Source organism: Meriones unguiculatus, chromosome 19, assembly GCF_030254825.1.
Source record: "Meriones unguiculatus strain TT.TT164.6M chromosome 19, Bangor_MerUng_6.1, whole genome shotgun sequence".
Lineage (NCBI taxonomy): Eukaryota > Metazoa > Chordata > Mammalia > Rodentia > Muridae > Meriones > Meriones unguiculatus.
The window spans coordinates 64,101,735-64,117,499 of record NC_083366.1 but is presented as its reverse complement, the minus strand read 5'-3'; the positions used below and the strand labels follow the sequence as shown (position 1 = coordinate 64,117,499).

Sequence of the window (15,765 nt, the reverse complement as noted above, 5' to 3'; positions counted from 1 at the left end):
AAACCCAGCCCTGCGAGCTTTTGTGAGCAGCCAAACTACTGAAGATGGTGGCAGTTTGGCTCAGAAGGTAGTCCCGTATGGCAGCATGCACACAAACTTACACACGTGTGCACCGTACCTCCACACTCCTTCTATATGTGTGCACATGCTCACTCCCATGTATGCCAAATGCGCCCGTACACAGGTCGGTTTGCACGCACACTCACATCAGACACCAGCCATGGAACTTGAGTCAGGACACCAATGGGCCTGGGTCAGGGTGCATGAAAAGTTCGCTCTTGAGCGTTTCCCCCGCCAGTTCCTCCCCATCAGCCTTTTTAGAGGAAACACAACATTGTCAACTGGCAGAGTCATCATGATTCTGTGTTTTCCACTGAGTTTCCGCAGTCACACGTGTATGTCTTGGAAAGTACCCAGGCATGCTCAGACTGAGACAGCCCAAACATGCCAGGAGGCGGGTATGGCATTAGGCCCCTAGGGAGGGCTTCCATTTGCTGTTTGAGAGCAGCAAACGCTAGGAGAGAGTTCTGCTCACAGCCCTGCAGAGTAGCCCACCCAAGCCCTAGGCTGGTGCCCTGCAGGTATGGTACACATGCTCCTTTCTGCTCCGTCGGAGAACTGCAGGCGAAGGTGAAGGAAGGCTGTTTCTTCCATGCCTACCCATCTGTCAGGACGCACTGTGCCCACTGAGAATGGGTTTGGGGACGGTGCCTAGTTACCATCTCCCTGGCCCACCTCAGAGGTGCAGGAGCAGCAAACATACTTGCTAATCACCAAGCCTCAGTTTGAACCCCTCTAACACAGGAGCCCTACTCTGTGCCCCCCCTTACGAGCACAGCTCCTCGGATGGAGCCCTTTTGAGAGAACCAAGGCCACAGGGTAGACTGAGCACTCAGCCTCCCCGGGATTGCTGACTCTCTCCTACCCATGACCGTCTAAAGCCCTACCCTAGGGCATCAGCCTGCCAGCTCCCAAATACAGGCTGTCCCTGGATGCCCCTCCAAGAGTGTCCCAGCCACTTGAGCCCCAGTTCCACAGCTAGTCTCAAAGCCAGTGCCTGAGGCTTTCAACATCCTGGACTTTAGCTGCTGCTTTCTGCTGGGCTGGCTCTCCACAGGACTTCTCCCTCAAGCTGAATCTGACAGTAAGGAAACTCTATGCGTAGACCTCAGTGGTGTATGTGACTTAAATGAGTTCAGTCCATGAGGTCAGCAAGGGTCTCCACTGGACACTCGTTCACTGATGCCCCTTGCAGAACAAGACAACTGAGATCTCGAGCCATCACAGTACAGTGCCAGAGGGTCCCGAAAGGAATAAGCCATTCCCTCTGTGGGCACGCCATGTCATCTGTCCACCACACATCCTTCGGGTCCCGGGTGAGATGTCCCTGACTCCTTGAGGCTGTCTTGGACACTCGTGTGAGAACAGGGTCTGCATTTTGGGCAGTGTTCCCAGAAGACAAAGGGCTGGTGGGGTAGAGCAGGATGGAGGAGCCCTCCCAGCACAGGGTGCTTGAGGGGAGGGAGACAGTGGAGGGGCTTCTGGAGTGGAGTGGCTAGAACGTGATGGGGTGCCGCGTGGGCTGCACATGGGTCAGTGAGGACATGGGGCGCGCATGAGGTTGGAGCCCGGAAGTGCATCTGCCTCTTGCCCAACCTAGGCTGATTTTTTGGGGGGTGCTCTGACTCTGCTTTTGTGTGGTGTCATTACTTCTAGTTCTTGCTGGGTCAGCACCTGCCCTGGGCCATCTCTCCCTTGCAGATGGCTCCCCTGCCAAGGTCCCCTATCCACACCCAATCAGCACACAGCATGCTCATTCCAGTGGGCCTGGACACCGACCCTCTTCCAGACCAGATGAGGATCTGGGACAGGTGGGCCTGTTGTACTTCCCACTGGCCTCAGAAGGGCACTCAGGGAGATGGCGAGCTGAGGGACACTGTTCTGTCCCATCACTGCCAATTCTCTGCCTCTCGTCTGTACAGTGGGTGAGAGAATAGAGAACCCATTTAGACAACAGGAGCATGGCATGGCCTACTCTGGAGAGGCACTGATGAAGTCAATACAGGGCCCTCTCCCAAGTCAATTTCTGTTTTTGTATTTTGAGACAAGGCCTCACTGTGTAGCCCTGCCTGGCCTGTAATTTGTTATGGAGACCAGGCTGGCCTTGAACTCACAGAGATCTGCCTGCCTCTGCCTTACAAGTACTGGGATTAAAGGTGTTCGCCACCATACCCAGCTTCTCTTTAATCTTAATCTGATAACAAGATCCTGGTACTACCTTGCTGAGGCTCCCGGGCACCAGGGCAATGAGCAAGGTTGTGTCTCAGGGATCCTCATGTCCCATTTTGCACTGGACCTGGCAGGTACCATGGGTGTGAGGGAGGGGTTACCTTGGCTTGAGAGTGGCAGAAAGCAGCAGGCTAGAGTGCAGAAGGCGACAGCTGGGGTCCTCCGGGAGCCCCTTCCAGATTAGTGGCACTGGAGTCAGTACTTTCCCAAAATTAAGTATCTGGGAAGGAACAACCCAAAGTCATGAAAGCAGTGAGATAGGAAGATAGAATTATGGCCCAATGCTATCAGGAGGGAGGAGAAGGCATGTGGGAAATTGGAGCTTGGGGAGGTAAGGAGAGTGTGACATGTGTGGGGAGAAGGAAACACCTGTAGTCCAGCTATTCAGGACCCCCTCAGCATGTCAGAATGGGCCCTCCTCCCAGCCCAGACCTGCTGCCCTCGGAGGTTCTTAAAGGACACGCATGGTGAGGACAGAAATGCTGTAAAACCAGCAATGCTAAGCACAGCCAGGATTGCCACAGGCTATGGGGGACACCGGTGGGAGGAGGACTGGGCCAGACCAAGGCCTCACCCTCAAGGGAAGCAAGGGAGCTGGGGAGATGTTCAGCTGGGCAAGCAGGGGGATCTGAACCCCAGCACCTCCGTTCAAAGCTTGGCATGGCAATGCATGCCTGGAATTCCGGTGCTGGAGAAGTGGAGACAGGAGGACCCCTGGAGCTTGCTGGCCGGCCCCAGTGAGTCCTGGAGTCACTGAGAAACTCTGCCTCAAAAACTAAGGTGGAGAGTGGTTGAGGAAGACACCTGATGCGGACATTTGTCACTGCCACACACACACACACACACATACGTGTCACACACACATGCATGGAGAGTAAAAAGCCTAGAACGGAGTATACCCCTTTCTCCCAGCTCCAGCAGAGCCCCTGAGGGGACCCAGCAGGTGTAACTCCTATTCTCTAGGTACCAGTGTTGGCCCTGCATCAGGCTAAGTGCTGGTGGGGGCAGCTGGCAAGGACGTCTGAGTGTGGGGAGTCATCCAAGGACGGGGCTGTGGGGAGCAGGAAGGACACACCAAAGGGTGGGGCTGGGGGGAATGTGGACATGCCCATTGGATCAAGCTGCGAGGGGTCCTCAGCTCACCATGGGCATCAAGGTCCCCGGTGGAGAGCTACATGCTCACTCTGAGCCACCCCAACCAGGGAATCTGTCCGGGGTAACAGGCTAGCCTCAGTGAGGACGCTACGGAGGCCCCCTATTCCCATCCAGGAGTTTCCTCTTTTGATGAAGAAGGAACTGAGCCCTGTGTTGGCCAACATCCGGCTGCTGAGCCCGGGCATGCAGGTGGCTGCTGGCCAGCTCACATGTTGGGGGCCACACTAGGCACACGGGCCAGGAGGTGTGGCCTCAAGCCAGGTCTGGTCAGATGCTGCACAGGTCTCTGGTGTCTGCAGCTCTTTTGCAGTCTTTCTCCATCCTGCCTCTTACTGTGTGCATCCCACAGTTCTGAGTTTGAGTTCTGGGCTCACTCAATACTCTGGCCTCAGCTTCTTGAGTAGCTAGGACCACAGAAGTGTGTACCCTGCACTCAGATTTTCCCCGGGAACTTTTTTTTTTTTTTTTTAAGACAGTGTTTCCTGTAGTCCAAGATAACCTCGAGCTTACTGGGTAGCTGAGGATGACCTCCAATGTCTGATCTTCCTGCTTCCACTGAGTGCAGTCACAGGTGTGCATCCTAACACTGTTTCCCCTGGATATTTCAGAGGGATTGGACCATTTCTCCCACAGGTGCTTTCTCCTGTCCATCACTTTGGATACCTGACTGGTCAGCCACACCCAAGGTTGCAGGGGCTTCTGTGACGTCTTAGGCCCCAGTTTCTAGAGGGACTTACTGCCCTCTAGTGAAGGCTAGATAGGGAGTGGGGGTCTGAAGGGAAGCCCTGGTCTCTCACTCTGACTTGGGAAGGATGCTTAGGGAGGGCAGAAGCTGGCTGGGGTGCAGAGGCGGGGGGGGGATCAGGCATGGGTGGGTCTTAGGCCTCAGATACATCGCCAATATGAGGGAAGTGGGACAGATGAAGGGCTGGGGCTGGGAGGTAGAGCGGTTAGAACGGAGCAGAGGAGAGGAGGGCCTGGGAGCCAACTTCTGCAGGATGAGGGACACCTCTAGGGAAGACAGGAGACAGGCTCTCAGGCCACCTCCTCCCAAGCAGAGTCCCTGCTGACCATGGGCAGGGTTGGACACTTCTTGGAGGAAGTGTCCAACAGTCAGCGCAGAGACGTGCCCAAGTGCCAGCTCAAGGTGGGCCACCATCGAACAGTGTGTGCTGGAGGGGGCAGAGAGCACACACGTATGCCCACCCAGGCCACAGTCAGTAACTGGAGACAAGAACATGCCGTTTCCCAGGCTCACACAAGCCGCCTTTCCCCAGTACAGGGCAGCCAGAGAGCCTCAAAGACGCCAGTTAACAAGTGCTCTGGGCAGCCTCCATCCTGAGCAGGCCTGAGAGCCACCTCGTGAGCTCGGAGGGGCTGGTAACACTCTAGTGTTACAGCTAGTAAGGGGCATGTGGAGTCCTGAGTAGGCTTTAGTCTTCCTTCGCTACAAATAACACAGGCCCTGGGTGTGTGGTCTGCCGTGTACATGTTGCTGAGGGCATCAGGCAGGCCCTCTGGGGAGGTCAGCAAAGACTGTTTCTAGCACTTGGCATGCAAAGTCAGCAGGCGAAGCGCAGAGAGTTGCAGCGTCTTTCGGGCCTTGTACCCAGGAGACTGGCAGACTCCAATCTCTGACCATGTAGCAGTTGGGACCTGGGCACCTGTATTCCTCCCAGATCCTGAGAGGTCCAGCAGGACGGGCTCCAAACCAGCAGAGAACGTGCCTGGTAGGATGCTCACTGCGTGGGGGACTTCCGTGAACCATCCTTGCAGGGCGTATGTGGGGGCGTGTGTGTGTGTGTATGTGATATATATATACACTTAAGCCCAGCGTGGCATACAGGTGCAGAGGCCAGAGGTCAAAATCAGGTGTTCTCTTCTCTCACTCACCACCTTAGTTTTTGAGACCAGAGCTGGCCGAAGCTGGAGTTCATTGGGTGGCTGGCCGCCTCACCTTCCACCTCGGCGCATGCCACTGCACCTGGGTTTTTACGTGGGTCCACATGTTTGTGCACTTTGCCACTGAGCCATCTTGCCAGCCCCTCTTGAAACTTCTCGATGGGGAAGGGGAGGTCGTCACTGGAGAGGTGGCTCAGAGGTTAAGAACACTAGCTGCCCTTCCAAAGGTCCTGAGTTCAATTCCCAGCAACCACATGGTGGCTCACAACCATCTATAACGAGATATGGTGCCCTCTTCTGGCGTGCAGGTGTACATGCAGACAGAACACTATACATAATCAATCAAACTTAAAAAAAAAAAAAGAAATTTCTCTGTGTTCAGTGTAAGGGCTGTTGAGCCTCAGATCCCAACTTCTATCTCAAAACCTACCCCCAGATAGGAAGAAGGCTGAGAGTCCAACCAAGCATGCCAGAGAGTATGCTGATGGCCCCGCAGGGAGGGGCTGTCTGGCAGTGGAGGATGGTGTCCCAGGACAGGGTGGCACATGGAACCCAGCAGGGAAGCACATAGCTTTATTGTCATTCCTGATTAGAAAAAATGGGGCCTGAACCCCTGAGTAGGGAGCTGGGGCTCTTCGCAGGTCACTGGTAGAAGGTACCAGCGTGACCTGCAGCCCCCAGGGGCACAGCTGCCTCTTGATGGCTGCCAAGCCCAGGCACTGAGGCTGGAGCCAGTGGCCACTACTGGAGCCAACAGGTACTGATGGTTGTCCAAGGTCCCTCGGCTGGGAAACGGCAGTGGCGGCAGTCTCCAGGGTGACCTGTGCAGGCTCCATGGGATGTAGGGACACTGAGTATCAGCAAAGGGAGGGGTATATCCTGGTCCTTCTGGAATGTCCTGAGACAGAGGCCAGTGCTGGCTCCTCGTCAAGCCCGGTCACGGACTTGCTGCATGTCCTTGGGTGGGCAGTGACTATTCTCTGAGCATTGGTTTCTGTGGGACTGTCCAGTTCTGATCTTCATGGCCTTGCGTCCAGTTCCCACATGCCTAGGGTGGCCGCCCACACAGCAGTCACAGCTGGATGGAAGTCTATCCCTGACCACGGTCCAGTGGTGGCTGGCTTAGGCTCTGGTGGCTTAGGGGAGTGCTGCACACGAGGAGAGGGATGCCTTGAGGGCACGGCAGTTGCAGGGCTCTGGACAGCTGGGCTGCTGGTCAGGTACCTTTAAGGATTCTGGAAAGACAAAAAGAGAGGCCTGTGTGTGGCTAGGCCAGCTAACAGTGCCCCGGGCTGGAGGGGCGCCGAGTCCGTGCTGGTGGCCAGCTTGTGGGCACCAGGACCTCTCAGCCTTGGGTGTGATGGTCTGCCCGCCATGGACAAAAGTGCTGCATCCCTTTCCACAGTGAGTACACTATTCCTCGCCCCTGTCAGGGCTTAAAGGCCGCACCCGTCATAGTGACAAGAGCCAGTCAGTGACCATGGCTACCCACCTAGCAAAAAGCCACTGCTGGCTGTTAGCAGCAGCAGGCCATGCAGTCACCAAGAGCTTGAAGCCTCTGGTGATGTCTCTGGAGACATTCACAAAGAGTAGAGGCCAAGAGGACAGGGGCTATGGTCCCACAGGCCTGGTGCCCTCTTCCTGGCCAGATGACCTACATCCCCATGGAGCATCAAGGAGTGTGTTCAGGTGAACTTGAGGGCTCGGCTGGCCCAGGACCCACCACACTCTGCACAGCTCCATGGCCGTGGCAGCGGCAGGTCTCAGCCTCTCCTCCCAACTCACCTGGGTGTCCTACTGCCGGGGTGCCACGTCCACTATAGGCTTCTGGACCCCAAAGGCTGTGATGAAGATGTTGACCACCACAATGATGAACACCAGTCCCGTGGCCAGGTTGTTAAGGAAGTCCAGCTTGGCATGCTTGGCTGGGTTGTTGAGGTCATACTTGACTGTGGGGGAGAGGGAGTAGATGCTGTCCAGGGAAGCCTGACCTGGATGAAAGTGACTAAGGCTCTCGGCCATATTCAGGGCTTTGTTCCCCACTGAAAAACTGCCTGTTTTGCTGAAATTAGGCATGGATGTCCCTACCCATTATATTCCCCATTTTCTCCATAAGGAAAACAAACCCAGGCAGGTTAAGGGCCAAGCTGTCGCTTCTGGATGCCAGGGTTTTTTTTTGTTTGTTTGTTTTTTGTTTTTTTTTTTTCAAAGGCAAGACTGCTAAACTCCTCATGAGCCTTAGTCTATGGACCCTCTGATATACCTTAAACTCTGCCACTATACCCATTTCACAAGTACAAACTGTGAAGTCCCAGAAGGTTCCCTCACTGGTCCATGGTCACATTGCCAGTAAATTGGGGGCTCTTGCTGTTTCTGATGACATCTTCAGCTCTGGACAGGAACCAAGGTTGCCCTGGTGCCCACTTTCCTGTCAGCTATCTGCCTATGCCTACGGTCACCTGTGGGTCACCTGTGGAGGGGACATTCAGTGATTGTGTTTGGGAGCTAACCATCTGTGCCTACAAGAGGAAGCATGTGCTGAGGGGACGGTCAGCGATTTAAGTTTGGGAATTAGTGGTTAGACCCTGGACCAGAAAGAAGACGTGGGCATCCTGTCCATGGAGACAGTGGTCCAGGTTCATGGTCACCTCCGGGCCCAGAATCGTCTTGTCTCCAGACAATGACTCTCTTCATTCTCTGCTCGAGTCACCTCCTTACCTCCTGCCCCAGGATCCCCTCTTCACCTCCCAAGCCAGAGTCCCTCATCATATCTTGACCCAAGGTCTCTTCCTTGCTTCCTAGGTAAGGGTCTCTTTGTCTCTTGCATAACTTGGCTGCTCTTTGGCACTGGACACAGACAGCAGAGTCAGGCCTGAGCTGGTCTGTGCAGGCCCCCCGGGCTGGGAGAAGCTATCTGTGGCAGTGAGTCATCCGCAGGAACGCAACCAGTGCCTGTTTGACCTCACCGTGCAGACCCTGAGGACCCTAACCTCACTCTGCTTTCAAAGGCGAGGGTCAGATGGAAGTGGGGTTGCGGGGGAGGGTGTCGGGCCACAGCGTGGACCACAAGCCTGGCTACCCGAGGGCCAACTGGTGCAAACTGCCCCCACCCTTCCCCACCCCCGCACCCCTCTACCCATCCCTGGGGCTGTGCAGGCAGCCATGGGCCCTACCCAGGAAGATAAGCAGCACTCCCACTCCAATCTGCAGCACAAGAGAGATGGAGATAAGGACCACGAGGGGCACGAAGAAGGCGAAGTCATGGCCCTGCTCTACCACAGCCTTCAGCTGCGACGCGTTGGCCATGAGCAGCGCGATGTCCAGCATGCTCTCAGCGGCGCTCTTCTTGTTGGCGTAATGGTTTACATTGATGGGCCGGTTCCTCCAAGCCCCGCGGGCTGGCTGTGGGGAGCAAGGCACGACAGGGTCAATTTGGGGCTCTGGAAAGAGCTACAGGGAGAGGTCAGGACAGGGTTCCGGGCCTCCCTGGGGCTGTAGCAAGTTGCCAAAGCCCTTGCAGGGAAGGCTTCTGTTGCCCAACCCTGGCAAGTGCTCGTTACTCTAAGGAAAGTCCCTGGAGTAAGGTTCTGGAGAGAAGGAAACCAGAACACCAACCTCAGCACACACACTGGTCTCCAGCTGGGAAAGACCATGGCCCTCACTATCCTCTGCAGCAAGTACTCCTCCTTGCTAAGAACCCTAGGACCCCCCCCCACACACACACAACTCCCAGGGTACCAGGAAGAGAAACGAGGAGGGAGCAGACAGGACCCAGCATGCTGGCCTCAGCTTGAATTTACCCTTCCCGGGCTGCGCCCAAATGTCTGGTCACTCCTGCCTTGGTTCACCTCCCAGCATCAGTGCGAGCCCACACACAGACGACACCCTTGGCTTCAACATCACCCGACGGGAGGCTGGTCTGGTCACCCTGTTCAGCTACAGCTAGCTACTTGTGGATATGTGGATCCAAGAACACACAGCAGGTGCTCAGCAGATGCCCCAGCATCCTGCATGCGGTGGAGCAGGGTGACCGTCCCCTGAGTCTCATAGAATTGACAGAGATACAGTTCAGAGCTCCTTTAAGGGTAGACAGCCCTTGGTGGCATCCTCTGTGCTCTTAGAGCTACTCCCCACCACTCCCTGGAGGTCATTTCCCAGGTCACCTCCCACCTCTCATACGAGGCCCTGTAGGTCTCTCTCTACCCACCAGACACCCCCATGCTCCATTCTCCCCAGAGGCCCCTGACTCCCTTGGCGTGGGGCCTGGCCCTCTCCTCTCGGGAGAGGTCACCTCTCTGGCCAACCTGCTTCATTCTAAGGCATCTTTAAGTGGCTGGCTTCCTCTTTACACTGAGTCAGTCAGTTCTCTCAAGCTGCCCTGCTCGGGCCCCTCCTCAGCTACCTAGGGAGACCTCACCACACCTAGGCTTAGCCCATTGTCCACTGGTGCCCCTCAGCCATCAAAGCCCTGCACTGTAGCCTCCAGAGAGTGGGCATGGAGCTGAAAGAGGTGGCCAGGGCCTCCTGTTGGCAGCCGGCCACCTGGGGCCACCCTGGCAGATCCTGTTTCTAGACTCATGAAAGATGCAGGGGATGAAGGAGTGCTGCAGGGCTGTGGGGCAGGCGGCCACTGCGCTCACATGGCTGTGATCTGCAGGCTGCAAAGCCCAAGGCAGGTGCCACTGAGCTAACAGAGCACAGGACCACTTCACTTAGACAGAGCGTGTTATCTTTAACCTGTTATTTCTTCTGTGTGGGTGTGTGGGTATAGGTATTTTTTTTTTTTCTTTTTTCTTTTCTTTTCTTTTCTTTTTTTTTTTTTTTTTTTTTTTTTTTGATACAAGCTTTCTATGTGGTATAGCCCTGGCTGTCCTGGAACTTGCTCTGTAGACCAGGCTGGTCTCGAACTCAAGAGATCCTGCCTCTGCCTCCCTGAGTGCTGGGATTAAAGGCATGCACCACTATGCCTGGCCGTGTATGGGTACTTGTATATAATTTCATGTGTATAAGCAGTTGTATCTATTGTAGAAGTTTACACACGCATGGAAGTACTCAGGTATGCATATGTACTCAGTAATGTGCCTACCTGTGTGTGTGTGTGTGTGTGTGTGACACATGGGTATGGGCATGTGTCATACAACCCATACAAATAACACATATGCACATACAGATAAACATGCCTATACATGTATGCGTACACAAATAAACACAGAAAGCAGAACCTTTGATAGCTTAGTTGATGAAGCAAAGAACTGGAATGGATGAAGTGAAGCTGTAAACAGCCCCAGACTAAGCTTGCTGGTCACTGGGCAGCGGGGAGAATTTCTTTCCATTCTGAACCATTTAAATACTTTGTGGCAACAAGGTCACAAGGAACAGATACATGAATGAGCTCCCTCACGTCCCTACCCTCAACCTCTGCTCTCAGCATTCTCAGTCCCAAACTGAGTTCCCCTGCTGGCCTCGCTCACTTGAGCCCCAAGCTGAGGCTGTGCACAGGAAGGCCCTTCCCAAAGCCACGCAGCGCATAGGGGCCAGGCTCCAGTGTGAACTCGGAGCCCTGGCAGCTGTGACCGTGAGGGGACTGAGTTCTCAGGGAGCTCTCTGTCTCTAGCTCAGGACAGCCAGTTTTGCTCAGCCTTAGTATCTCTCTGTGCCACAGAACTTGTGGACTTAATACCCTTGGATGGTGCAGAGCCCTAAGGACCAACAGAGGCCTCAACTCATGCTTCCCTCTTGCCCTGTAAGGTGATGAGAGGGGCCTCAGGCTGAGGGACAGGCCCAATGGCAAAGCAGGCTACTGGATGGTGTTAAACTCTACCTCCCCACAGCCTGCCTCTCTGTCCCCCACGTCATCCCACCTTCATATCTGGAGCTGCCCTCCAGGAATCCTGTCTACCACTGAGTAATAGGACACATTACTTTCCTCTAGGGATCCCTATATGGGGTCTCAGGGGACCTTGTAGGCTACCTCCAGGGAGGGGCGGGGCCCAAATTTAATTCTAGGATGTGAGCTCCACACCTGGGGCTGCACACACACCACTGGTGCTCACCCTGGCAGGGTTCCCCTCCTGGGGTCAGATCCTGAGCCACGCGGGTGACTGGGTCCCCCAGTCAGGCCAGGGAGTCCTGTGGGCTTAGCTAGCTGCCAAGCATGCTAGGAAACCCTTCCAGGCCTGTGCCAGTGACCTGGGCAAATCAGGGAGAAAACACACTGGTTAATGTGTGCCAGGGATGGCAGGAATTCCCCGAAACCTCAGCAGCAGCTGGGAACCGGCACAAAGTGGGCTGTTTCCCTTTGAATACCAGGAAGGACCACTGTGGGGTAGTCGGCCTGTACAGGGGGCTGCACTGGGGAGGGTCTCATCCTATGGCCCAGGGCCACCTGATTGTCTGCGGCTGAGGTGGGAGGGGAGTGGGCACCTAAGGGCTGGCTTAGCATAGCACTGTGAGGATCTGTGCCCATCAGCCTAACCCACAGAGCAGGGTGCCACCCTTTACACACACACCCACACCCACCATTCCCAGTCTCACCACACCAAGGGCCAGTAGGATGACCGCTTATCAGCGAAACAGGCAAACAAGAAAATGCAGGGGGTTTCTTAAGGTGGGGCTCTGAGGCCTCCGACCTGCTGGGACACACTGCATCAGGTGGCTTGGCCAGGATGTTCCTTTCCTCAGTGTCTGGCTCTCCCCAGTGACTTTACTTCAGTCAGTGAGCAATACCAGCAGGTGAACACAGACACCAGAAAGAGAAAAGGCTAGGCCAGACACAGGTCTTCCAAGAGGCCAAAATGTTGTCCTAGGTGACCCAGTGGTCCAAGTCTAGATAGATTCTAAATAACCCCAACCTGGGCTGCCAGAGGCCCTGTCACACACCAGTAGATGCTGGGGGTTACTGTGGCATTGGGACAGGAGCTGCATGCCCACCTCTTCACCAGATCTAGCGGGAAGCCACCTGTCCCAGCCTACTGCCACCTAGCCTGCCCCGCCCATACTCAGAGAGCCTAAGAAGCAAGATCACAGTGTCTCCTGCTTCCACATACACATTCCAGGCAGGAAGCCCCAGTGAGACAGCAGGAAGCACGGAAGGCGGTGTCCCCACAGCAACTGAGCCACAGGCTGGGCAGACTCACTTCCTGTGGTGCAGAACTGAGCAGGAGTGACCGAGAGGCCCACTAGGGTGGCCTTTAGAACTTGGCTAAGGTCCTGACTGTCCCAGGATCTGCCAGGCAAGCAGAAACGAGGAAAATAGGAAGCTTCTCCTGGCAGCTGAGGCCAGGCAGAGGGAAGACCAGCGTGCAGGACAGAAAGTTTCAGGAGACCTGACACAGGGTCATAGCTCCCTCAGCCTGGGTTCAGGGAGGGCCAGGAAAGCAGGGCAGGCACCACAGGGCTACAGCCCAGCTCCGTCCCAGCCACCCCCCTCCTGCAGTGTCTAACACGAAGCAGCCATGGGCACTTCCACACTAAACTGGTGTTAACTGTTTCTCAGCTGCCAGGTAAAAATGAGCTAATTTACAAAAACTGGCTCAGTCTGTGAACACTAACAGGGCCTCAGGGTAACTGGCTTTGGGCATCCAGCATGGGCATGGGCACAGCTTTTCCACTGATGTACTTGAGGGGACCAACCAGGGCAGCTCTGCTGAGCTTAGCCCCCCTGGGAGTTAGTGATGCTCCTTTTTTCACAGGGGAACTGGAGGTCCCTCAGGGTCCTCATCCTGGGAGCAGTCCCATCCTTCCCAAATGTTTGTAGGTGTCACTGTGAGAGTGTCTCCACAGTGAATGCCATCATGCACTGCATTCTCCCACAAGCTTTTCCTTTACATCAGCCACACGGATTTTACCTCTCGGACACACTGCCACCTCATAGATGACAAACGCCTCAGTTTATCATCTGTGAGGAGGCATGACATGGCCTAGAAAGTTGGAGGTGGGATCCTGAGGTTGGGAAGGGGGACAGGGCACTGAGCAGGGCAGCCTTCAAGGCTGGCCACACCTCAGAGAATCATCCTGTCCTCAGTGACCCTAGGCAAACCCTCCTGCCCAGCCCTGTGTGTTCTCAGAAACCCAGCCTCTGGTCTCCATTTGACCTGTTCCCTCTGGCCTGGGTCCTCTTCCACTCTCACCAGAGGGCCAGATCTGTGTCCCTCCAGCAAGACAACTTGAACAACTCCACCACACAGGGACCCTTCCCTGACCCCATGCTCCCTACCAACTACCATGGCAGGCAACACAGCATACCCTTGAGAAGCTGACATAGTTGCTTTCACTCTCCCAACCTGGGCTCTTCAAAGAAATTGTGCAAGGGAGGGGGAGGGATGATAGTGGGGGTGAGGTATCTCTGTCTCAGAGCCAAGACAGTGACCTCTGGGCACCCAACCCAATGTCTCCTGTGTATGTGCTCAGACTGCCCTTGTGAGGCACAGCTCACCCAGCTGTCTGGAGAGCGGAACAGACATAGGACCGAAGGGAAGGCACAGCGAGGCAAGGCCAAGGGTCAGAGACAGGCAGCGAACCCCTTCAAACCAGCTTCTAAACCACCGGTCCACCTGTTCCTGATTCGCACCGCTTGTCCTTAAAGGCAGGGAGAGATTGCTTCTTCCTTTTAGAACCACATACAAAAGGCCCAGAGAGATGGAGGACCCTCCGGAAGGAACACAGCTCTCCCACAGTGTCCCTGGCCCACTGCTCTCCAGAGTGTTCATGCATTTTTTGGCAGGGCCCAGGTCTCAGCTGGAACACATGAGCAGGTCCCAAGCCTCTGGTGCTGTTTTCTCCTCTTATCTAGGGACAGACATCTATCCTCCCACCTCTTGCTCCTCTGGTCCCTCCGCCCTGAACAACCCTGTTCCCAGGCTATGGGCCTGAATCTGGGCAGAAGGTCTCCGTTTCAGTCTATTTTGCACCGCAGAGACTTGTGGAAAATCCCAGCCGGGTGTAATTCCCCACCCCCATCCCTGGGGGGTCGGAAAAAGAAGGAATGTCCAAAGTCAACAAGTCACAGAGGGCCAGAGGGCCATGCAGGGTGGTACCAGTGAAGGCCGGGCCCTGGCATGCTCGGGCCTGGCCCTGGAGGTAGACTACGAGGTGAGCGGTCAGGAAGGACAGTTCCCTCAACATGGACCTCCGACCACTGCCATGGCCTTGGCAGGCTAGGCAGAGCAAACTCCGGACAGGTCTTGGCAGTCCTAGAGTGGAAGCCCCTGAAGACCGAGAGGGTGACGCTCTGTGTTTCACAGGCCGTGGCCGCAGCAGGGTATCCAGCCTCGGGTTTCCCCTACCACTGCCGCACGCGACTGTGTGGTCACCGAGTGTGACGTAGCTGTCTGTCTGGTGCTGGCCTCCAACCAGGAGGCGGTGGCTTCTCTCCCGCCCACCGCAGGGCACGCAGGAGGAGACAGCTCGGAGGCACTGGAAGTTGGAGGGCGGTGTGGGAAGCAGGAGAGTCCCGGGGAGCGGGATGCCAGCCTCCTCCACCCGAGGAGCGGTGCCAGCCAGACGAGGGCTCTGCACAGTGGGGCGACGGCAGCACGCTAGACAACCCGGCGCCTCTGCCCACCTGCCGTGCTGGCCCCAGACCCATGGGACCACTACTTGCGCTCAGGACAGTTCAAACACCACTTTGCCCGGAAGCAGCGGCCACCACTACCACCTCCACCACCACCACCACCATCACTACCCCGCAGTGCGGTTGCCGCGCGTACAGGGCCCGCCGCCCACAGGTGTCCGCTGCCGAGCAGGGCCCAGAGAGGGCGGCGCCGGCCAAGGTCACACAGCAGCCGGGGCAAGAGGTGTTGAGGTCTTACCGAGGCGTCGGGGGAACCGGGGGAGCCCGGGCGCAGATCGCCGTTGAGCTCGTATTCCTCGGTGCCCGGCTCCATGGTGCGGCCGCCCGGGCCGCCTAGCACACGGCCAAAGCGCGCCGGCGCCTCCGCCGCGGGCGACCGCTGTGCGCCCGCCCCCGGCCAGGCCCCGACACGCCCCCAGCCCGCCCCGACACGCCCCCCGCGCGGGGCCGCCCCCAGACTCCGCCTCCACCCGGGGCGGGGCCCGGGCCTAGACGCCAGCTGCTGGAATCGCGCTGGGCGGTAGGCCCTCTCGGACCTTGATGTCCCCAATTCCCAGGGTCCTTCAGGATGGCTGGGTCGTGTCCTCGCGGTGGCAACGGAAGGTTCCCGAGGACCCTGTCTCAAAGTCACTGATTAGGCGCGCGCGCGGGGGAGGGAGGGTTCTGAGCTTTGAACGTGAGCACCTAATCTAATTATTAAAGTGAGGTGGAGGGCGTGCGCGTAGCTGCCTCTTGGTGAAGTTTTTCCCCTGGACAGGGCGCGCCCTGAGGCTGTAAATCCATTCAGCACGGTGCCTGCTAAGCACTCAGCCCAGGAAAAGAAAGGGTGTCGACAGTTCCTATGAGCC

The 15,765-nt window shown here is 56.4% G+C and overlaps 1 protein-coding gene across 1 annotated transcript; it reads right to left on the bottom strand.

Annotated features, from left to right (window-relative positions):
- Positions 1-5,902: 5,902 nt before the first annotated feature.
- Ninj1 (ninjurin 1) lies at positions 5,903-15,315 on the bottom strand. The gene is made up of 4 exons (XM_021638193.2): positions 15,156-15,315; positions 8,520-8,748; positions 7,132-7,295; positions 5,903-6,581 (listed from the first exon to the last, which is right to left on the bottom strand). Exons 1-3 carry the CDS (start codon positions 15,228-15,230, stop codon positions 7,141-7,143), a joined length of 459 nt encoding a protein of 152 aa, XP_021493868.1. The 5' UTR covers positions 15,231-15,315; the 3' UTR covers positions 5,903-6,581; positions 7,132-7,140.
- Positions 15,316-15,765: the final 450 nt, after the last annotated feature.